This window comes from Polyodon spathula, chromosome 6 (assembly GCF_017654505.1).
Source record: "Polyodon spathula isolate WHYD16114869_AA chromosome 6, ASM1765450v1, whole genome shotgun sequence".
NCBI lineage: Eukaryota > Metazoa > Chordata > Actinopteri > Acipenseriformes > Polyodontidae > Polyodon > Polyodon spathula.
Genome location: NC_054539.1, coordinates 71,553,755 through 71,578,381, shown reverse-complemented (window position 1 = coordinate 71,578,381; position 24,627 = coordinate 71,553,755). Strand labels below are relative to the sequence as shown.

The 24,627-nt window shown below is 38.8% G+C and overlaps 1 protein-coding gene across 3 annotated transcripts; it reads right to left on the bottom strand.

The window, feature by feature from the left end:
- Positions 1-77: 77 nt before the first annotated feature.
- LOC121317573 (cellular communication network factor 6-like) lies at positions 78-24,606 on the bottom strand. Of its 3 annotated transcripts, XM_041253656.1 has the most exons (6): positions 24,535-24,606; positions 22,783-23,905; positions 5,541-5,820; positions 3,251-3,463; positions 2,432-2,625; positions 80-1,284 (listed from the first exon to the last, which is right to left on the bottom strand). In XM_041253656.1, the coding sequence occupies exons 3-6, from the start codon at positions 5,656-5,658 to the stop codon at positions 1,003-1,005; spliced, it is 807 nt and encodes a 268-aa protein (XP_041109590.1). In that variant the 5' UTR covers positions 5,659-5,820; positions 22,783-23,905; positions 24,535-24,606; the 3' UTR covers positions 80-1,002. The 3 variants fall into 3 exon arrangements, with proteins under 3 accessions (XP_041109589.1, XP_041109590.1, XP_041109591.1); XM_041253655.1 differs by lacking the exons at positions 22,783-23,905; positions 24,535-24,606 and adding an exon at positions 8,158-8,366 and having other exon boundaries at positions 78-1,284; XM_041253657.1 differs by lacking the exons at positions 22,783-23,905; positions 24,535-24,606 and adding an exon at positions 11,227-11,260.
- Positions 24,607-24,627: the final 21 nt, after the last annotated feature.

Here is a 24,627-nt window from a genome sequence, read left to right as displayed (position 1 = left end):
TTTTTAATTGTATTTTTATTTTAAATAGACCAGGGTGAGAGATCACCATGACCTACATACTGTGCACTGCAGGTACATGTGCACATTCTGGATCCTAGTTTCATCAAAATTGGATAAGCAGTTATCTAAACTTTAGTGTGACAGATGTGAGGACCCATGACATAAGGGTTTGTATTCTTGCATTTATTTGAACCTTTTATATTTTTAACTTGCACATACATACAGAAGAAAGAGAAAAGTTTTTCTAAACTTTATTAGACGTTATTAAAAATGTAAATCAAACACAAGTTTCCCCTACCACGCAAGTCCCTTCTTCAGCTGAGAATGCATTTCAGTTATTTATGTACAAGGTACATAACACAAACGTGTAGTCTACATAGATGTTATTTTAATCCTAACAATCTCACTACTAAATATTGTATCACAATTGTTGTAGCAAATGCAGTTTTACTTCTTAAAAACCCTACAAAAAACCAAAAAGCTTTATTTAATTGTCCCTTTTTAAATAATGTGTGGTCGTAATGTAATACAATCCGTCCCATCCCTTGTAATGATTCTACCAAGATATGCTATTTAAAGTTCTCAGATAAAGCAGTGGCTCTGTAGTGGTAAAATTCTGTAGTCTGAACCTGTAACAAAAGATTTGCAACAGTAAAGCAATGAATTTGGATCAGCTTGCAATGTTTCATAACTCCATGTACAGTATACGTTTATGATGAAAACATATTGTACAAGTGCCAGTGAAAAAGTCTATAGTTTCTCAGAATGCACATTGCATTATGTTTAATAGATTTGCACAGATCATGGTCAGAATTATAAAAGGCAGTCGTCCGACCCCCCCCCATAGCAATTGTATTGTCATGTGAATCCTGAACTTGCGGTGTAGGTGCTGCGGAAATAAGAAAACGCAACCCTGAACGGTTTCAAGACCATTTGAAAACATCTCTTTAACTCCACCTTGCCGGGTTTTCAGGTATGTCATTCTGTGTTGATAGTCGGTAACTAAAGAAATCTGAGTTCAGAGAACATGTCTCCAGGCTTTTGGCAGTTCCGATGGCATACACAGGAGGTGATCCACATCATCTTCCACTGAACAATTCCCCCATCAGTGCAATTGAACTGTACAGTACTCATTCTTGATTTGTTGGGGCTACAGCAGCGCTTGTCGCTGCAGACTCCACAGTATGTGAGTTTGTAGCTTTGATTGCTTGTACAGCCAGAAAGAGTTAGCTTCTCTGGTTTCTGTGGCTGGATCTTTGGCTGGCAAGTTTTTCCTTTTGGTATCTAAAAAAACAAACAAAATTACAGCACGCCCGTGATATACTTCACACATTCCATTGGTTTTAGATTTAATTTCCTGTTGTAAAAAAAAATAACAAATTGTAGCTTTTTTTTTTTTCTTTGCGGTTTACTTTGCCTTGGTAAATCTGTGCATGTCGTGATCAAATAGAGTAACTTACAAATATAAGGTGTACTTAATGATGGATTGAGGAAATCAATCTAATATTTTTTGTGACTCAATGGACATATGTTTAAAGCGATTACTTCGGCCTTTAATTAGCAGTATAATTCAAGTATCCTAATCACACTAAATTATTATTATTATTATTATTATTATTATTATTATTAATTTATTAGCAGTTGCCCTTTTCCTGGGCGACTTACAATTGTTATCGCAGTACAAAGTATTGCCTTCTAAAATATCACGTTACAGAATATCATACAGATAAGAGCAAATATGAAAGTACAATAAAATCAATTCAAGTAAGAGCAAAATAAAGAATACAGTAACTTATAAGTAAGAGCGAATTCGACTAAGTGCAGTTAAACCTTATAGTAATGCTTTGCTTATATGAGTAAAGTCCAATAAGAACACGTAGTAAGTAAGATAAACTGGTAGAGAATTATTTCAAATAAGAGCAATTACAGAAAATGTGAGCAACTACAAGCTGATGCAAGTACTGGTACAAGTAGGTGCTATATAGTCCAGCATGGTCGAGAGTGTTATAGGAACCCAGTGCAGAGAGCAGAGCAGCGGGGTAGCATGGGAGAAACGGAAGGGAGAAGACAAGGCGAGCAGTAGAGCTTTGGATGAGCTGGAGTGGACAGGTAGCAGAGGCAGGAAGGCCAGCCAGGAGGGAGTTGCAGTGGTCAAGGCAGGACAGTACCAGGGCCTGAACTAGCAGTTGTGTGAATTGGTCGGTGAGGAAGGAGCGATAGGAGAGTGCCAGAGTAGAGAAGCGCTGAGAGTAGGAGAGGGAGGGGTCAAGGGTGACGCCTAGTATGACACAATATGCACTGGTATAATAGTCAGGGTTGAGTACAACTGCATTCAAATGCAAATACTGGACCTGTAAATGCCATGTACTTCTTAGATTTAAATGCAAATGCACTTGAATCCAGCCCTCAGTAGTTTCACCAGTTCCTGTACCTTCACTTTTCTTAGTATATAGCTATCACAGGGCCGCAGGAAGCACAGCCTGCGCTCTTTCCTCATTTCACATTTGCTGTTGTCGTTGTTCACCCTGATGGAGATGCCCATTCCGCAGGACTTTGAGCAGGGGCTCCATGGCGTGGTCTGGACCAGGCAGCTCCTTTTCCATGCTACAGGATGGGCCCTGTAAGCTATCAGTATTACTATTAGAAGAGCAATGCTAAAATCGAATGAATATAGTGCTTAGATTAAAACTGCTGTTGCTGAACCTAATATATTGTGATATGATAGAAAAAAATGATAGAAAAATGCTGAATTGTTTCTGTTATAATAAGACACACCCTACGCATGACATAATACTTACAAATCACAAAAACAAAGATTGTTCTTCAGAACTACTATTAAATAGATAAAATGAACTACTATTAAATCTAAAAAGTGTATTTAATGTCTTAACTTTTTTAATTCTGTCATAAGTTCTATGCATATCTAATATATACAACATGAGATGTCATGGATTTTTGGCAAATCCTTTACAGTTGAAATCTCATTTGCGATATATAATGTCTCAAAAGTAGTCTAAAAAAACATTTGGGGCATAGTTAAAGTGACTATCAAATTGAAGTACTTTGTTTGGTGGGCAATAATGATCATCATATTATGTGACATGTTTCTCCACGAACTGAACACAAGTACAATAAAGAGTCCTTGCTTCCTTGTGCCAAAGTAATTAGTGTAAGCAGCAACTCTGGCTTCACCCTGCTGCAGTTCTCATTCCTGGTCTAGAAATGCTTGATTATATTTTAAGATACACACCTGGCATTGTTCTGTAGGTTGTACCCTGTTGGTGCTTCCTTGGATCATTGGCAGCACTGAGCTGTGCTGGTTTAGCAGCAGTTTCTTGAGTGAAGGCGGGCATGCAGCCAATCGCACCAGCAATGCATGTGCATTTGTACAGGGGGCTGGGTTGAAATGTCTGACCATTGTTATAAAAAACACCACTGAGCTCACATCCCACTCCCATCATGTCTGAGAAAAGGGAAGAGAGTTAAGTTAGTTAGCCTGCCTTCCAAAAGGTAGCTTTCTTCAGCTATGCAAAAACACTGTACAAATGCAAACTACTGTCCGGTGTCACAGATTCACAGGAGTAACTCTAACACTATTAGATAACATTCTCAAAGCTTGTTAAAGTCCATGTCTATATGGACTTTATTTATTGTGTATGAACCTGTGGTACCATGTAGCAAGTTCTCCCAAACATGGCAAAATTACAAAACGTATCCACTGGGACATTATCTGACAATGTCACCAGCTTCCTCCACACAGATTTTATTTATAAGACAATAGCAATGTGCGTACATCATAACCCTTTGTTAGTAACTAAAAGCAGTGTAAAGAATTGAGCATTATTTGGAGGGATATAATAGCACACAAAATGTTGTGTATGTTATGAATGCCATTTTGCTCTAAATACTAAAAGATATCCAGTGTAAATAAAATCCAGTTATTACATGTAGTTCTCATGAGGAACTTCATCCCGTTCAAGCCGGCTCCCAGCGTTCAATAATCCATTGTCTGGCCCGTGAGAGTCTACTTCTACTTTATTGATATGGCCTTGTGATTTCATGGTTCCAGTATGTCCAGGATTGAGAGTACTTTGGTGTGGTGAAGAAGAACATCATGAATCTGTTGGACTTTCGACTTTATGTGGGAGATGCTGTTGTCTTTGCCAGAGACCTGAAGAGGAAGAGCTTCGATACTGGTAGTGAGACTGTCCACACTCTCCCCAGCCTCTCCACAATGGAGACGTCAGACAGAGGGGCACTACATCTCCTAGTCATGGGAACAGAGAGCAACACTTCTCAAAGCTGCAGATAACCAGGCTGCAGCAAAACATGCAGGATCAAGTGCATACAGTGCAACGTCTTCCTGTGTGTGGAGCCCAACAGAAATTGCTTCTATGAATTCCACACCTAGAACACTACAGATTGTTTTGTTGTTATTTTCATTTACCAGTGCAAAAATATTGTTAATAAAGGACTTTAAAACTTGGTTCGTGTTTGGACACTTTTGGGTGCCGACTGGTTCCAATCCTGAATTCCACAGGCCAGGTTAGGCGTCAAAAATTGACTGGAAGTTCTACCCTCTCCCAATGTGTGAATGAAAGTAATGATGAGCAAAAGATGTTCTTTATTGGTATATTTGACCACGATGTGAACTCAAGGTTCATTCTGACATTTATGGGTTTGTTTAACTTAATGCGAGTTTATTTAATATTTAGGTCTCACATTTTGTGTGTTTTTGTGGTCTCATGTAAAGCAAATAATGCGTTTCACTGCCAAATGTAGTTTCCTCTTGACAAACCTGAAACAACATTTTTTTTCAGTGCTTTAGTTTGTTTTCTTTCCAGGTGGAAATGACAAACTGCTTGCTGTATGCCTCAAACACAGATTGGAGGGCCAAAGTAGAGCTGAATAGGCTTTCTATTGATTGTGTACTGTATCGAACCTCACAGATGCATTCAGGAATGTAGAGCTAGTAGTGATCCTCAGCTAAAAGAAGCTAAAAGTTAAGGTGGAGCGTGACACGAGACTAATGGAATTGAATGTCAGAGTGTTTTTGGGAAGGAAAGACACAAAGATGTGTATGGAATGGGTTGCTAAGCCATGGTGTTGATGCGGATTCATTGGAATTGAAAGAGCCATTTGAGTGTGGTTCTGAGATCAATGATATATTGGGAACTGGATGGGCTGAATACTTTTCTAATGTTCTACTATGTACAGCATCATCAGATGCTTCCATGTGGAAGTTCCGTGATACGCTCACTATTGTATTCACAGCACTTGTATCCTAACATGTCAGAGTATTCGAGAATGGCAGAACTAATGGGATGGGTCTCCTTCACATTTTTTTTGTCATTGGTGGATAAAGATGGTAGGCATCCCATCATTTTACACTTTCACTACTTGCCAGCTACTGTATATAATATTGTAGCCCAAGAGAATACCTTGAAAGGGAGACAGTTCTGCATAACAGTTATGCCAAAAAAATGAAAAAAGAGAAACGTTTTATTCGGTTTGAGTCAAATTCTGAGCCAGTTACTTACAGGCGCACACACCAACTTCAAAGCGAGGCCCATCGGTTGAATAGTCGCAGTACATCCCCTTGTGAGGGTCACACACCTCAGCCTCATTGCAGATCTCCCCGACTTGCTTGGCACACATTTTGCAGCATCCGCAGCCATCCCTCACCAGACTGGCTCCCGGAGCACACAAGGGCTTGTTGCGGCAATTGCAGGGCCAGTGACAGAACTGCCTGCGCTCAGGACTGCCTGGTCCAGCCTTCGGTGCAGCTAACTGACCATTGCTTTGTGCTCTGCAGAAAAACTACAGATATAATACAAAGCTAAGAACAGGAGCAAGTTCTTTTTACCATTGCAATTATTATTAGGATGGACACATGCCTTATCGTGCCTATATGTCAGGATTATTTCTGATAAATACCAAATGCTACATTAATAATATTCAGAAGTATTCAAATGCTGTACTGGTAGGTAAAACCCCTGTTATCCAAGGTGTAATCAACAAGACAGGAGGATTAACTAATGCATTCTCCAACAGGCATGGACGTATGTGAAAGATACATGAGATTTAATAGAAATCAGGAGATTTAATGCTAAAAAGGGAAAGTTGCTCCAAGCAACACCTTCCAATAGGAATCTTAAACAATGCTACTTTCCCTCTGGTCCCCAAGCAACAAAAAAAATGTCTGGTCAACAGATTCTTGCTTTCCATTACTCAAATGTGCAGATTTGCAACACTAACACTGCAGCACAATAGATGTCAGCACGCAGCTTTAAATGTGCCAAGCATCCACTTTTAACACAAGGGAAAACAGGGGAATTAAACTTGCTAGGAGAGAGAGATTCTCAAGCTGAACCATCTGGCTTATTGTAAAGGAACAGTATTGGTTGGAATCACATATAAAAGGAGTGAAGCACATTCTATCTGTAGCACATCTCTTTCTGGAATGGGGATGTGCCTAGTATGACTGTTATGCAACAATGTATCCTTGACAAGTATACTGTTTTATACAAAAGCTGCATCTCCCTATTGCAGGTTTCAGTCACAGTGTCCAAAACAGATCTGACAAGTTTGGACAGAGGGGTAATTGTATGGAGTTTCCACACAATTCATTGATATTTCATGTGTTTCAGTCTCAAGACTGATGACTTTAAGTGCCATTCAAGGGGAAAAGACTGGTTCTGGTCTAATTTCACCCCCAACTTCCCTTCAGGAAAGAGTGGCAGTAATCTTTGAAGAACGGTGATGTATCCCACACTTGAAACACATTGCACCCTGGCTCTCTGTAGTGCCTTCACTACATTGGCAGTGCCTGTGTCTCACCCTTGAACCAGCCGTGTTTTAGAAAAGATACTACGAAAACCATTAAGTAGCTGTTACTTGCAACCCACAAAAAGATTTTGGAATTTTACAATATATTGCATTTGTTCAAACAAATACTGCCTTACATAGTTCAGCTATATTTAATAATGATTCTGTGAGGAAATTAGGTTCCTGGGGGACAGTAATAAGCTATGTGCATAAAGTTTTAAATTAGTTTAACTGTAGAAAAAGGCATGTGTGCTATATAAACGTGGTCCTTGTCATCTGTCTGTTCAAAGAAAGAGCATAAGGCAGTTCACAGACTCACTGCCAGAGCAAAAACAAAATACACTTTGTTAAGCCCAATCTATTTACTTAAATATGAAGCTCTCAGGGTTATGAGTAGCACTAGCTCACAGCTGAGAGTTTTATTATGACAATACCAGGATATGTATGGAGAATTGCTCTAACACATTTTCTCATATCTTTCAAAGGTCCTGTAGGTTATGATCAAAATCTAAAGCCTCTGTGTCAAGTTTATGGAGTACGGTACTTTACTGCTCTATCTCTGAACTAATATGATGTGTGAACGTTGGCCTCAGCAGTGAAATAAGACCCCAGTCTCTCTCTCTCTCTCATGAAAAGTCAAAGTACTGTTTCTGCGTTACTCGAAACAAAACTATCCCATCTGGTTACAGCAAGTGGACATTTAGTTTGCACGCTGTGTTAAGACTGTAATACAGGTTGTTTTACAACAAGCAATAATGAGAAATGTTCTAAAAAATCAAATCTTCAACAAACAAAAAAAGGTGTATAGAATGTAATTAGGCCCTCCTGCTCAAACACTACACACGCTTTGAGTAATTCAATCTCGGGTGCATTCTGTTGTGAGTTTTAAGACTTATTTTATTTGGATATTTTAAACATAATGCTATTCTGTCCTGCTGTCATAGAAAATGTTGTGCAAACCTGACCTAAATGTAAAGAAGATGTTTTGCAATCAAGTTTTTTTGATTGGGAATGCCATATTATCGCATTTTTCAAACTCCCCCTCATCCTCCTGGAAAGACCTTATTGTACTTTTAATTTCACACCCATCCCATAAGCTGTCTTAACAAATACCACATTAACATTTTAACAGATGAATATATTCATCTTTTGACAACAGTAAACACAAAAACGAAATACTAAATTCTAAAAAGCATAGAAAATAAATATGACACTGTAAATCCAATAGTCCATCTTTATAGACCCCAGAAATAAAAACTGCTTAACTGTCTATTAAAAGTTGTTGCCTACTTTGAGGTATTTAAGGAGATTAAACAGTACGAATCTTACCTGTTGCGCGAAAGTGACTAGAAGGGTATAGCAGAGCAGGCCCAGCATGTTATTTGTGCCTGCAGTGAGAATTCTGAGAGAAGTGAGAGTGAGTGAGAGAGAGCTGATCTGTACTAGATGTGGAAGGGCACAAAGCTCCCCTCTGTCTCCTCTCCAAACACACCTTTCCTCAGCAAACAGATTCAAACTTAAAATATTTCTTTTCATAAAAGTCCTTCCTTATACATGCTCAGGCGTACAGTTTACCTACTGCTGCATACGGACCTCTGACTTTACTGAATCTAAAATGAAAACACCCACACCAAAAGGTGAGACATTTGAGTTGAAAGAAACTTTTTGTTTTAGCAATCGCACCCTTATCAATGCACTTGTATTTGGCTCAGTAGAAAATCATAATGGTGACTAATTCATTGTTGTTCATCTAAGTTAATATATTAAACTCATAACAGGCTGCAATTACTTGATGATAGTGCTTTCTGCTCACCAGCAACTACAAACAACAGGGCTTTAAAACAGGAGCTACTTTGGTAGAAAGATGTTTCCAGGCTATATGCCATACAGAAAGGATCATAGCCAAAAGTAATGGAGATGACTTGAGACGTTCCAGATTTAACGTAATGTTAACTTCCTTTCCAGTAATGATAACAGCAGTCCCTTCTGTACAATAAAATGTGCTCATCTGTCCACTAAACAAACTGATATGATATAGTTTGATAAAGGCTACAACGTCATCCAACACATAGCTACAAATCTGAAATGTATGGCACCAGCTATAGAAGTCGTTTGTAATACGTACGTGAGAAAATAAGCCAATGAGTGTGAGAGTAACACCAAGGGTGTGCAATGAGACTACAAGCTTTGAGATCCAGTCATCAAGATTTACAGTCATCTACTCCAATTGGTTTAACAGAACAAACCTGGAGAAAAAGAACTTTTTTGGAGGTTAGGGTGGTAGCTTTTAATGCAGTTGTGATGATCATTACCAAGAGAAATAAGTTCCAAATTGAAAACACAGCCTAAACCAAAACATGTATGTATTTATTGATTTGCTTTTTTAATACTACTAAGGTAAGACCTATTTCATAGGCCACATCTCAGCAATTTGCTCGTAACAACCATCATTTTTAAGTACAGGGCTGTGTTTCTAGCAGAAATGTTGTACTGGTAAAAAGGGTAAATTTTCTAACTCGTTATTTTCAAACTGGAATGTCCTGTTCCTACTCTGCAAAAATGTTACCAGGCAGGCAGACAGACAAGCAGGCAGGCAGGCAAACAGGCAGACAGGCAGACAGACAGGCACGATCAGCACATAAGAGTCCTCACTATATCCTCTTCAGGGGTTCACAATGTGTGCACTGCACTGGAACAGCAACACCCTGAAATACCGGGATATGGCCATTTGAAAATACCTTCAATTAATTGGTGGCATGAAATTACTTTAAAGTCTGCAAGGAGGTTAACTGGTCAACAATCAAACAAACAAACAGTAAACAACACCTACACGGAAGACAAGACATGGAAATTATCAGCATAAACAGGAGATTTTAGATCGTGTTGATTTGAGAATGATGCAATGTACTGTTTGTTGGTAACATTCAATTTGTTTAACGCCTAACCAAAGTTGTAAGACCCACAATGCACAGCATTGCAGTGGTGCCTGTGAGGGGGAGCCTGGGTAAACGCCATCTCTCAGACCTGGGTTGGTTAAATTGGGGAAAACTGCAGGAAAGACAACTTATAGGAAATTACTATTTTTTTAAATCAAGTTTAATAAAATGTGCTGGCATACCTGTGATGATGCTATGAATCGATAGAATGAGTCAATAGATCAACTCTGCAATTTTGTCTCCAAAGATACACATTTATACAAATACAGTATTTTATAAATGATTTTAATGAAGTCCCCTGCAATTATGTGAGCTGCACTTTCAGTTACCTAATGCTACCACTAGAGGGTGAAAAAGGCTCACTCTAAACAGATGTACTTTGTTCAAAATTGCAGCCTTTCTGATGAGACTTTAATGTATTTATTTTTCTCAGCAGCAGTTACATTTGAGTTGTGTTAATACTAATACAGCAAGTCATTTGAAGTAAGGTGTGCAAGTTATTGAATGCAAAACTACTTATAGCCCAACAGAATTACAAATAAAAAGATACGAAAACATTGTATTACACATTTTGCTCCACAGTAAAGAAAAGGCCATTTCGTTTCTTAACCCTGACAGTTTCCTCAAAGACACCTCAGTATTTGAACAGGCATCATTCCAGAAACCCAAGCCTGCACCAAAGAAGGGCTGCTGACACAGCTGCAGAAGATACAGTACTATCCTCAAAGCAGCCCTGCTCAGTCTGTAGTATTTTAAAAGTTACATTTAAACCCACTAAGATAAGAAAGCCATTTTATAAAAGTGTGTTTTTAGTCTTGACTTGAAAACTGTAACGGTCCCAGCTTCCCTGACAAACGAAGGCAGAGCATTGCATAATTTAGGAGCTCTGCAAGAAAAAGCCCTGCCTCCCATGTTGCTTTTGTTGACTCTAAGAATAACCAGCAGCCTCGCATCTTGTGATTTCTGAGTGCGAATTGGAAGATACAGGGTGAGTAACTCCTACAAATAAGTGGGTGCTAATTCATTCAGTGTAAGAGCTACCTTGCAGTGAGAAGATGGTTGCTTTGGTAACAGTGTGGCAAAGAGCCCATCCCTGTGTGTCTTTTCTGTTATATGTTTTAATGTTGGTGTATAGTCATTGGTACACGGGATATAAACATGTCTGTGTAACACGAGTGTTTAAAATGTATATTTGTATTTAGGCACGAGGATTGCACAGCACTTCACGTGCAAGTAAAACATAATAATATGTGAGCACAGGGAATTGCACTTTATTCATTCACGTGCATTTGTACAGCGACTGCAATTGAATGATTTATTAGCAATCGAGTCATGGTACAGCTGCATAAGAGCTGCATTTTTTCACCCACTCGGGGTTGTGTGTTCGGTGACTGGAGAACGGGATTGGAGATGGAGGTAATAAGTAATAAAATAATAACGTAAAGTTAAAATATCTGCTCACCCTTTAGTGGTAGTCCGTTTTGTTTGTCTCTTTGTTTTGGCTGCCAGTGCCGTGTCCTGTTTTATTTTACAATAATAAACTGCGCAGCAGCGCATTCCATTTATCATTTCCTCTCTGTACTGTGTGTTTCTTCTGGTCTGACGTCCCCACTACAGCTGTCTTTGTGACACGTGGTGTCATCATGGGATTACCAGCGCCTCCTAGAGGCAGACCAGAGCAGGAACCGCAATTTCCTGTTTAAAAAAAAAACGACAAAAAAAAAAAGTCAGAAGACGCCGTCAGGCTGAGGGACTGGATCCAGGACAATGCTGGGCTGGAGGCCCAGTCCATGCCCATAGCCATCCGGGTCCTGTGGCTGATGGACAGGGAGTGATGGGAGGTGTATGAGAGGGAACACACCCCAAACTCCCTGGAGGAAGGTGTGGAGCTGGTCCTCTGCTACCTGGAGGGGGCTATAAACAGAACAGCCGCCCAGGTAGCAGGGTCTCCAGCGCCCAGACGGGGGGACCACGAGAATCCAGCGCCCAGACGGAGGGACCACGGGGATCAAAAGCCTGAGAGGGAGTTGTTCCCTTTCCACCAGCAGAGGATGAATGCCTGCTGGTATCGCTTCCCCCCACCAGCAGAGGATGAATGATTTTTTAGTCCACATTGTTTATTTGTTGTTAATATTAATTGTGTTGTTTTATGTATGATTGTGTCTGTGTGACAGGATCCCCTTATAAATGAGATCTCGGCCTCAATGAGTTAATTTATTGTATAAATAAATACAAAAACTGTCATTATTTGAAAATGAATGGTCCGTTAATTGTCTCTGCATGGTCTGCAGGAGAATGAATAGACCATTAGCTGTGTTTAGAATCAGAGCTTTTGTTTACAAATGTGTTCAGTCTGTGTGTTTTGAAGATTGGTAGTAAATCCTGAAGTTTACATACTTGTGGGGGTTTCCCCAGACAGAGTGGTTCCAATTATCTTCAAGCCATTGTTACAGAATATGTTCCTTGCAGTAACTACTTAAAAAGAATCCCACAACTTTATAATCTTTTACTTAAGTATTCATGGGGGCTTAATGTACATTCAGTCTGTGCCATGCACATTTTATTCGTGTGGAAGCTAAAGCTCAAACAAGCCTGTTGCCTTAGGCAACAAGAACAGATACCATATTCACAAAATTGCCCTCCAAGTGTTTTTATCACCTTTTTGGACAGGAGTCATATGCTTTTGTTACCTCTGGTTAGTATTTTTTTTTGTATTATTGTACTGTCCCTTACCTTTTTTTTTGCGGTTTATATAATTCGTAATGGTTCTAATTGCAAATATGAATTAAGAACTACATAATGTAGTATGATATCATCTCAGGCACTACAGCTCAGACTCATACAATTTATACTCCAGGGCAACCTTCATCCAAAATCTTTATCAAGACAGTGTAGGTGTGGAAAAATGCACTACGTCTCTTGTTAATTGCGTCTCAGAGTATTTTTATTCAATAGAAATGTTCATAGCTTACAATGCCATCATACGGATTGGGTAGCCCTCTACAGTATAGAGAATTACAAACGAGCACCCTTTTCATTTTAAATTTATAGCCACTAGCACACAGCCTGCACCCCAGGCTCCTCCAGTGGTTACATACTTATCTGATAACATGGGATGCATTCAGCAGAATGTTCAAGAACACTCTGCTGTGCAAGCAGAGAAACACAACCCAGGCTCCGGCCCGAGCAAACGAAAACCAATTTCAACTGTCAATGGAATTGTACCCAGTATACATTGTGTAGTTGAGCTGTTTACAGAACACATGACAAGGTGGCTGGCATTGCACAACTTCAGTAATTCAATTAATACAGTAAGTATTATTCCTAATAAAACATGTCATTATATCTGTGTTTTACTGGCTCAATTGAATAAAGGCACTCAATTTGTTTAGTTATAGCATTCTTCCATCCATTATTTAAAATAAATATTCTACACAATACTACAATATACAATAGAATATCAAACAACATCCAAAAACAAATTGTGTAGTTAGTGAAAATAGGCTTTTTGTTGTTTATTTTGTGTTGTATAATTTGTGAATAAAATCGTGTTGGAACTGCAAAAGCAAAGTCTCCAGAGTGCTGTCTCCTGGCACCTACAACGTTGTACCCAGCCATGTTACCACAAAGGTTATAAGTTCAAACTAAGTGCAAACACAAATTGTGCTATCATATCGATACAGAACACGACAATTAACATTTTATATTGAAACAGTATGTAAACGGTTAATAACTCTGTTCTGTTTACAATAAGGTCGTTATTAACTTAGACATATTCAATTGTGAAGTGATCAAATGTTTCAGCAGCAACCTGTGGGTGCACAGAGTAGACCATGCACATCTGGATACATGGACTGGCACTTTGAGAAGCTTTACAAAATATTTGAACAGGTTAGGAAACCATGTTTCCCCCATTCTGAAATCTTAATTAACTCTAGTATACTAAGGAAAACTATAGAAATCACATGGGTATGCATATTTTAGTAGATAATATTGTGGAATGGACCTTAGAAAATAATTTTATCATAGTCCTAATTCACCTAATAATACCAATATATGTTTTACTGAAAGCTTTCTGAAATGGACCAAACTAGGCCTTGGGGGTTTTCGAGACACTAATTAGAAAACAGAGCCTGACACAATGGTAATGAATATGATATGCATTTCATATGAGACTATGCGGTTCCATATACTATAAGAGAACTAGAACTTTCAACAGTGTGTGTGCATTCTAATGTGAACTAGTCAAATCACAGGTTACTCTTAATTTATCTAAACTACACTACAGAATGTATTTGAAATCCCCTTGGTTGTTGCTTCCAGGAGCCATGGTTGTATCGATACTTACATGGTCTGTAAGTATAGGTAGTGGCAAGTAAAAGCCAAGCCTTTTCTGGAACTTTAATATACCTTTTAAAAGCAGCTGTCAAAAGATGTGTGTGTGTGTGTGTGTGTGTATGTGTACAATACTGTGTTCCAAATGTGCTCTGTGTACAGCTGTGGCCAAAAGTTTTACATCACCTAGAATTATAGGATTGAGACATAAAAAATAAAACTATATGAACATAATTTAGATCTTTTATTTAACATCATGTAATCAAATAAACTACAAAACAGATATCGCAAAAGCCATAATAGCAGTGCAGAATTTAATGTTACATTTCGGAATGTCACATTGGCAGGTTTTCGTTAAGTACCAGTAAATGGAAAACTACAAAGCGCTATGTAATGCAATATGTTTTATGAAGCTTTATGAAGCAAAATGTGTTAATTCTATAGGGTGATGCAAAACTTTTGGTCATACCTGTCTGTCCATTGAGCACAAGCCACGTGTCAGGTAAATCAACATTTTCTTGAGGCAATTCTTTCTCAGTCTGATTTGACTAAACCGCAGAATGATATATGACATTGTATATGTTGACATTTGTTTTAGAAAAGCATCTTCTGCTGGTTTATTGCTTATATAATAAAGCAGAGTTGGGGTAACTCATTACTTCAGTAATGTGCTACTGTAATATATTATTTTTGTCAATACCATAACTAGTAATTTGATTCTTGATGGGAGTAATAATATTGCAGTTACTTTTTGCAAGAAATAAACTAGCTTGTCTCGTTACATTTTCTGTTATACACCTTGTAACAGGGAGAGATCTGTGCTGACTCTGCTGGCGTGTTCACGGGCTGCAGGAAGAGGGTGGCAGTCGCCCAACAACCGCCTGCGAGTCATAGCAGTGACACGGGGAGGTGGGAAAGTGGGTGTGTGGACTTTCCCCCTCTCTGAATGGCTGAGAGGAGCGTCTTGGGAGATTGTTGGTCCTATAAAATAACGCTCTTCTGTTTCCTCAGGTCTGCCTTTGTAGACGCGCTGTGTGTGCGGAAGCGCTGGTCAAGGACGGACAGACCAGCTGGGAACAGCGAACAAGCCAGAGAGTGACAGTGGGGAACCCTTGGGCAGACCCCGAACTATTGTTTAGAGTAGGCAGGGAGCCGCCAGAGTAGGACAGCGATCCGGGTCGTGCGGGTAGTGGCGACCGGGATAACGCTGCCGAGTGCAGCACCTTTTATTTGTAGTTTTATTACTGTTTTATTTTCCCTTGTTCTTTTCGCCTTCTGTTCTCTATATTATTTTGAGCACCTGCGAGTGCGCCCGCAGTTTATTCAACTTACCAACTTTGGTATTTCCACGGTGCTGTTTATCATTGTTGATAGGCAGCCCACGGACAACAGTGCCCTCTGCGGGTAAAACAGTGAAATTGCTGAAAATAAAACTGGGCACCTGGGCGGTGTTCCAAGTACAACTGTTCTGTCTCGTGTGTCAGTGAATTACCCACCACCCTCCCACACACCTACATTGGAAATACATTTCAGTTCAGATACCGTAAACATGAACTGCTCTTTATTGTATTTTCAGTCAACATGATAAACCAAAAACAATACCACCTTGGCTTATGACAGTCCTTAAAGATGTAACTGCTGTTTTCTTTGAACACATGAAAACCCTGAACACAACAGCTCTCATTGCATGCGTGTGCTCAGCCAGGGTTAGCCGAGATCCCGACAGGTACATAAACAGCTTCTTCTTCAGTAACCTACTTCTGATGCAATACAATAAGGACAATTTGGGTTTAAAATAGTTTGACTGAATGTATGCTTTGAAGAACTCAAATTGCATTGCATATAAAAAATACTACAGTATAACCAATGCATAGATAACTTTTGAAAATATTAAATCAAGAGGCTTTTTTGCCCATCATCAACAGGGCAGGGGTGCAGCATATGGATTCCTGCATGTCAATGTGACACGCCACTAGGATCAGCGACAGAAGCAGATCACGCCTCTATATCGAGAGTCTCCCAACAAAATCATACAAACTCTGTTTATCTATTACAATACGTTAAGTCATTTATCAAACACATTTTTTTTCCAACTAATGCTCGCTATTCTCTCATAAAAAGCCTTTATTTAACTTCAGTTTTTTTTTCACTCCTTATGACTTCCCCAAAGTTGCATGTATTGTAATGATTACAATTTACTATTTGCTATTTCCAGTACATTAAGAGTTGTTTGTTATACTACCAAAAGAACGTAAAACCTGTTTGACACATTTAATAAATTAATTGCCAGACATAGTTAAATAGTAAACAATAGTCACATCAACTGTTTTGGAGGACAAGACAAGAGAAATAAATATAGCAAGTAATAATATAACTCGCTACTTTTTTCTTAAGTAATAAGTGATGACATTATATTTGTTTTTTCTAAAGTAATGAGTAATAAATAACTTTTTTTCAGTAACGTGCCCAACATTGATAATAAGTTGGTAAACTGTATGCTTGATGTGTCTGCGGTCCATGCATATCCTATTATATCACTAACCTCAAAAAGAATATGATTCCAATGAACCAATCGTAAAAATAGTTTTAAGACATAAATTAGCAAGTGCAATTTGCACTTATACTCCATGTGTTTAGTCATGGACACCATTTCGCTGGTTTGTTGTCATGATGGAATGCCCCACCAACACGCAACAACATGGATAAGGTGGAGTAAAGTTCAAAGGTCATCTCGTCAAGTGATTTCTTTAAAATAAATAAGGATAAGGACAGCAGACTTGGTGTGAGGGGGGAAATGGAAGAGAATAAACAAAAAGGTATTTAAAGCTTCCAACCTTTGTGTGTCCTATCCAACTTCCTCATGCAAAAATTGAAGTGCTGCTGTATTCGCTGCAATCAACTGGTTTATTGTTCTGTCATGAATAAAATGAAAAGGCTAAAAATACTTTTGAATAAAGCAAACAACTTTAGGCCAGGCAAAATCCATTTTCAGTCTGGCAATCCTTTAAATGAGTCGTAAGAAGTCAATTCTGTCCTCATAATAAAATAAAGAAAATATTTAAGTTTCACAAACCTTTTCCGCTAAAAGGTGTAAAAACCAAGTTGATTTTAAAGCCTTAGTTATCACTTCTTGAGGAAGTGCTAGGTTCACAGAGTGAAGCGTTTAAGTATGTTTTTTTTTATAGCTTTAGTACCTGTCAAACCACAGCTAAGCTTAAGGTAAGTAAGTCTGTTTTGTAATTAACCCTTCTACTAGATAGCTTGCATTGGTTTTATAGTATTTTTTAGTTTGCAGATATTTTGATAACTGTCAGACAATCAAAATGGTCAGTTCCCAGACTTTTTTTTTTCTTTAAGGTAGCACTTGTTAATTCAATTCTTATGAAAGGTGAGTCATATAGTCAGGTGTCAGCATTCAGGCACCATTAGGATTTGCGCTGGCACTCTGCAAGTGCACCACAATTCCAATCCAAGCCCCATCTGCCATTCACGGACGAAGAAGAGACGGACCAATGGAATCGTCTTGCTGAAATAGTCGTGTAGTGGTACATTTGAATTGTGCTGAAATGGTCGTGTAGTGGTACATTTGAATTGTGCTGAAATGGTCGTGTAGTGGTACACTTGAATTGTGCTGAAATGGTCGTGTAGTGGTACACTTGAATTGTGCTGAAATGGTCGTGTAGTGGTACACTTGAATTGTGCTGAAATGGTCGTGTAGTGGTACACTTGAATTGTGCTGAAATGGTCGTGTAGTGGTACACTTGAATTGTGCTGAAATGGTCGTGTAGTGGTACATTTGAATTGTGCTGAAATGGTCGTGTAGTGGTACACTTGAATTGTGCTGAAATGGTCGTGTAGTGGTACACTTGAATTGTGCTGAAATGGTCGTGTAGTGGTGCATTTGAATTGTGCTGAAATGGTCGTGTAGTGGTGCATTTGAATTGTGCTGAAATGGTCGTGTAGTGGTGCATTTGAATTGTGCTGAAATGGTCGTGTAGTGGTGCATTTGAATTGTGCTGAAATGGTCGTGTAGTGGTGCATTTGAATTGTGCTGAAATGGTCGTGTAGTGGTGCATTTGAATTGTGCTGAAATGGTCGTGTAGTGGTGCATTTGAATTGTGCTGAAATGGTCGTGTAGTGGTGCATTTGAATTGTGCTGAAATGGTCGTGTAGTGGTGCATTTGAATTGTGCTGAAATGGTCGTGTAGTGGTGCATTTGAATTGTGCTGAAATGGTCGTGTAGTGGTGCATTTGAATTGTGCTGAAATGGTCGTGTAGTGGTACATTTTCTTCATGCTGCTTTTTTGATGGTGGGTTTGCAGTAAGCATTAATGTCGGCACAGCGGCCACTGACAAATTATTGACTGCAGCAACTGCAAGTGTCCTAAAGCCAAGGGCAATTAACGAAAGAAAGGGTTAATTATATACCAGGTAATGACAAAGGATGTTTTGCCATTATAAACCAAACAGGCTTCTAAAGTCCTGTTAGATTTTAGAGGGAGTCTACCATAGGATGATGACCACTCTACTCAGAACCTGATTGGCTGAGAGGATCAGCAAGATTTATATTGTTATTACTGGGCTCATTTACATCTGTACAACATGATAGCTGACAGATGTTTTCCAACCCTTGACCCATATAACTGTGGATTCTGTGACTTGGCACAGATCAGGATTATGCATGAATCACTGGCTGCAAGAAAGTAAGACACCAACTGGCAGAGAATACAGCCGGCAAACAGAAAACCCAAGCAACAGCTGCACCCCTCTGCAGTAATTATCTCTGCCAATTACTCTTTTTTATTGGAAGTTCCTGTACATCTAAATTTCAAGCAAGCTTTTTTCAAAATGATGGTGCTCCATACACTTCTATATATAACACCTCTGTCAGAGATGGCATGTCTTTTGGTGTGCTTATTCCTGTCGACAAGTGCAACAATAATTAAAGTAACATAACATGAATTAATCTGATGCATACAGAGTTTATCTTCAGCTTTACTAGATGGTTACTGCACAGGCTATGCAGTGCAGGAAACATCTGTTCTATTATGGCTGTCATATTGTAATAAATGTACCTTTCTGTGGTTTACAATGAGCTGGCTGTTTCATTATGCATGAATTCATTCCTTACTTGCTCCAAAATCCATAACTCTCTCTCTTACAGCAACAGTTGACACATCATAAAAAACAAAAACATGGGGGTGGTGAATTGTTTTCTTTTAAAGTTGTTTGAAGTTTGTGTTCCCCATTATCAGCATCTTTTGATACACCAATTAAAGCCACACTTTGAAAAGGCAAATAATACACATTACACGAATATATATATATATATATATATACATACACACACACACACACACACACTACTGGTCAAAAGTTTTAGAACACCCCCATTTTTCCAGTTTTTATTGAAATTTAAGCAGTTCAAGTCCAGTGAATAACCTGAAATGGTACAAAGGTAAGCGGTAAACTGCCAGAGGTTAAAAAAAAAAAGTTTAGGTTACCAAAAACTGAAAAATAATGTACATTTCAGAGTTATACAAAAAGGCCTTTTTCAGGGAACAAGTAATGGGTTAACAACTTACAGCTGTTCTGCAGCAATGGAAGTAAATTAAGCCTTGAAAGTTGATGCTAACAATTCCTACAGGTGTCCCAACTTTTGTTGATTACTTACAAACCCTCTGTCTGTATAAAAGCAGTGTTGGAAGAGACTGCATTACTACACCCTCTTAAGCATTATTTGGACAGTATTGTACTGCAGGAAGTAGTATATTGCTATCATAATGGTGAGAAAAAGGCAATTAACAAAGGAAGACAGACAGACCATTATAACCCTTAAAAGTGTAGGTCTTTCCTTTAGAGAAATTGCAAAGAAAGCCAAGGTGTCAGTGAGTACAGTTTCCTACACCATCAAAAGGCACTTGGAAACTGGAGGAAACTCTGACAGGAAGAGGTCTGACAGACCCAAAGTCATAACAGAATCAGAAGACAAGTTTCTGAGAGTCAAAAACTTGTGTGATAGGTGGCTCACAGGACCACAGCTTCAAGCACAGCTTAACACTGGTCGAAGTAAGCAAGTCTGAGTTTCAATTGTGAAGAGAAGACTTCGAGCTGCAGGTTTGACAGGTCGAGTGGCAGTAAGAAAGTCATTGCTAAGATGGCAAAATAAGAAAATGAGGCTTGCCTGGGCCATGAAGCACTGCCAGTGGACTACTGAAGACTGGAAGAAGGTCTTATGGACCGAAGAATCAAAATTTGAAATCTTTGATTCATCACGCAGGGTTTTTGTACGCCGTCGAGTAGGCGAAAGGATGGTTCCTCAGTATGTGACACCAACTGTCAAACATGGAGGGGGAAGCGTGATGGTCTGGGGCTCTTTTGCTGGATCCAGAGTCAGCGACTTGCACAGAGCGAGTGGCACCTTGAACCAAAACAGCTACCACAGCATTTTGCAGCGCCATGCAATACCCTCTGGTATATGCCTAGTTGGTCAGGTGTTCATCCTACAGCAAGATAATGACCTAAAACATACCTCCAGGCTATGTCAGAACTACCTCAGAAGAAAAGAACAAGACGGTAGGCTTCAAATCATGGAATGGCCAGCACAGTCTCCAGACTTAAACCCCATCGAGCTGGTTTGGGATGAACTGGACAGAAGGGTGAAAGCAAAGCAACCTACAAGTGCAACACATTTGTGGAAACTTCTGCAACAGTGTTGGGAAGAACTTTACAAACAATATTTGATTTCCATTATAGAAAGAATGCCACGAGTGTGTTCGGCTGTTATATCTGCAAAAGGTGGCTACTTTCATGAGTCAAAAATTTAGATTAAATTTTGTTAAACAAAACGATTCCATGATTTCTTTTTTTATCTCCAATTGTTTATTTGTTCTATGCTTTAATTTCAGAGTACACTGAGACATTAATATGCGTAAATTTCAATAAAATCTGGAAAAATGGAGGTGTTCTAAAACTTTTGACCGGTAGTGTATGTGTATCTATCTATCTATCTATCTATCTATCTATACACATTCACACACATATATGTAACTACTGTATTTATGTACCTGTAATTATCTATGTAGACCAACCAATCATTGTGATTGACTAGCAACACAAATCTCTGGTGATTTGTTTACTTATGGTGACTTACTTATTACACAAATGGAGCTTTAAGCACACTTCATTGAAATTCCATCAATTCTCAACATATATTCTATATTCCACTGTATCTGAAGTATTTCTAAGTACTGTATACTACTGTTTTTTGGGGGGTTTTTTGCATGATATTTTACAGTAAATGGATACATAGTATGGAAAGGTACAGTAGATATCAGTATTACTCCAAAACCTGTAGGTCAAGGCAGAGGCAGCTGTTCATTGTAAAGATTGTGTATGTCTTTAAAAGTCTTTAAATGATAATAGTAGCAACACAAGGTGGTAAGCACATGGGAGTTTTCTTTGAAATACACTAGGATTGACTTGTGCACACACACCAAGTCATCACAACAGGGTCTTAAATACCCTTCAGTGGACCATCGTGGAGGAGAGGGCTGGTCTATAGTGTTGTAACTTCAGAGTGAAATAAAAAAATCCATTTGAAACATTCAACTACACATTGATTAAGGGTTACGGTTTACAGTACATGGAAACGGAGCACCAACTAATAAAGGATAGGAAAAGGGATTTTCAAATAGAAGATCTATACCTTTAAGAGTCCATCTGTAACTATCAGGTATACTGTTGAATGTATAAACACATTCTCTTTGTAACGCAGTCCGAGCTGCATTGTAAGGTGTTACAGTTCCAAGCCTCAAGCGAAAGTTTCAGCAATAAATATATAATAAAAAAGGCCTGATGTCATTTCAAGTGCAATGCTTGATTTAAATCTGAATTCTTTATAGTGTAAATTCTGCAATAACTGCAGTCATTGTTTTGTGAATAATAAGAATTTCACAGGAATTAACTTACTTTTGACATTTTTATTTTCTTGTTGGTAACACAAATCTAAGTGCACAACTGGTAAGATTTGTGGAATTAATGTATTGGCTACAACATATTTAACTAACATCCACAAATACATGTAGGGCTTTTTCTTTTAAAGTGATACCAGCATTTGAAAGGCTGTTACTCTCGATCACATCATTGCTCACTTTTTTCCTTGGTGAGTTTTTGTTAATGAGTTGACTGAAAACATTAGGATGGAATGTTGATGACAATACATTTTAAGATATCAATTGATTAGATAAAATGTCTTCATTGAAAATAGCCCTCAATGGCCAGACCGCTGCTGTTGTGATGCTTCCCACACATGACAGTCTACATCTTTTACAGATCCCAATCCTATTGGCACCAAAACATCTCCACCCCACAACACTAACTCTTCTGTGAGTGACTGCAGGAGTGATTCACTACTGCAGCATTTGGTCATCTTCCAAGGCAATGCAGCATCTCATTGTGAAGGCAAAAACACAACAGGTGCGGTGACATCAGCCTTGTGGCCAACACCGCAATAACCCCCTCTGGGATGAACAGGAATATAAAACCAAGAGAGCTCTGAGGCACAGCGCAAAAACAAAGGCCACCCAAAATGTATAACCAAAACTACAGGGGGACTGTTAATGTTATTATTTATTCATCCAAAGTGTATATTATTATTATTATTATTGACAACTAAGCCTACCTTTTACATAATGTTCTGAAAGTCTTCCTCCCCTGCCTCCTCCTTGCATCTCCCTTCTTGGGGTAAATGGTCCTCCACCAGCCCGCCTTAGTTAACCTCTCACCGGCGTTGACAGTTGCACATCAATTGAGGACGACGCCTGCCAGACCAGAAGCAGACAAGATCCTGGGCCAAGCAGTCTGCAATCATTCCATCCTACATTTCTATACTACAGGACATCTATCAATGCTGTGTTTCGGTCTTTCAATCTTGCCTATGGGCTTTTTGATGTTGCTGTTATTTTATATATGGATGTGGATGCAGACGTTTGCCTGTGGGGTTTTGCACCCCTGATACCCGTGTGTGAATCCCAACTGGAAACCTGGACTACACTTGTGTGACTTCCTTCCTGTTTAATATTCTATTCTGTACGGCCACAAGGGGGTGCAGCTGTAATATGTTTCCCCCTCAAGCACTGGTTTTGTATAGAGATTTTCAATTTCCTAAACGACAGTAGGGGGGCAGAATAAGCAGTTGCCCCTTGTGACAATTTCCAATAAATAAAATAATGATATTAAACATGAAACTGAATACTGAGAAAATGTAGAGTTTCTTACATGTTAATAATATACTTGAATTCTTAAAACATTAGTATTTTATCATGTAGTAACAGTATACAGGATATTCTGTAATTTGGAAGAAGCCATACCACTGAAATTATTTTGAGAGAATTCATATTTTTTTCTTTCTAATTTATTACATGTACAGTATTTCAATCAATAGTTAAATGTGTATCCATTTTTTGCAGATTTCACTAAAAATAAGAACAATGTTGTTTTGTCATAGGTAAATAACAGACATGCTTAAAAATGAAGTTATTTATTGAGTTTATCACAAATAATAATAAAAGTAGCCCATGATAAATTAATTGACGCTGCTTTTTAGTCCTTCTTATACCCGTGCTTATACAACTTTGAGTTGTTTCCCTTTCGATTATAAAAAAAGACACATGAAAGCTACATGTTACACTGTCTATGAGTTGTTATTACACCTCACCTTATCATGCTTCTTTGATGAAATTAACAGCAATGACAAATGGTTTGAATTACACTGCGAGTTACATTCAGTAGAGGGTACCAATAATCTGAAATGTTATTTGAGAACAGCAAAATTAGATAAAACAGTCAGTCCTTTCAAGGTGGGATATAAATATACTGGGCTGCAGAATAGAAATTACTGATTTTTCACGCGGTCTCAAAGACATTGAAGTAAGGTAAAATGATCTAGAAAGTGAAGCACGGGTTCTGTGTTAACAACGAGTGCTGACGATGACAGCACACTCAGCATCTGGTCATGCCACCTGGTGCAGCTCACGATTTACACTGGTGATGGCAGAAATGTAACATCACTAGCCCGATCCCTTTTAAGGCACACCAGCGCTGTAAAACACAGCAGCAGATCGATCCCTGCTGTGGCCTGGTAATATCCGCCCCATGTCAACACAGGTGTGAATGGGAAATTGATGTAGTGTTGCTGCTAAGCAAGTCTAGCCCTAGACAGACGTCCCAAATTGTGTTTGTCCTATCTTGTTGTGCAGCAAACCACAACACCGAAAGCAAAGACACTTTATATAGCTCTATTAAACAGCGCATACAGAATTAGAATTATTATTATTCTTTCACAAAACACTGCACCATAACACCCCAGTTTACGCATCACGCCTACCTCTTTCTGCCACCATACTTTCAATACCATATAAACCACAGCTCTAACCTGCGCACATTCACAAAGCAACTCCTGCCGCTCCATACCATCAGCCCAGGTCAACGGAGACGCTACCTAACCTATTCACCACTCACTCTCCCG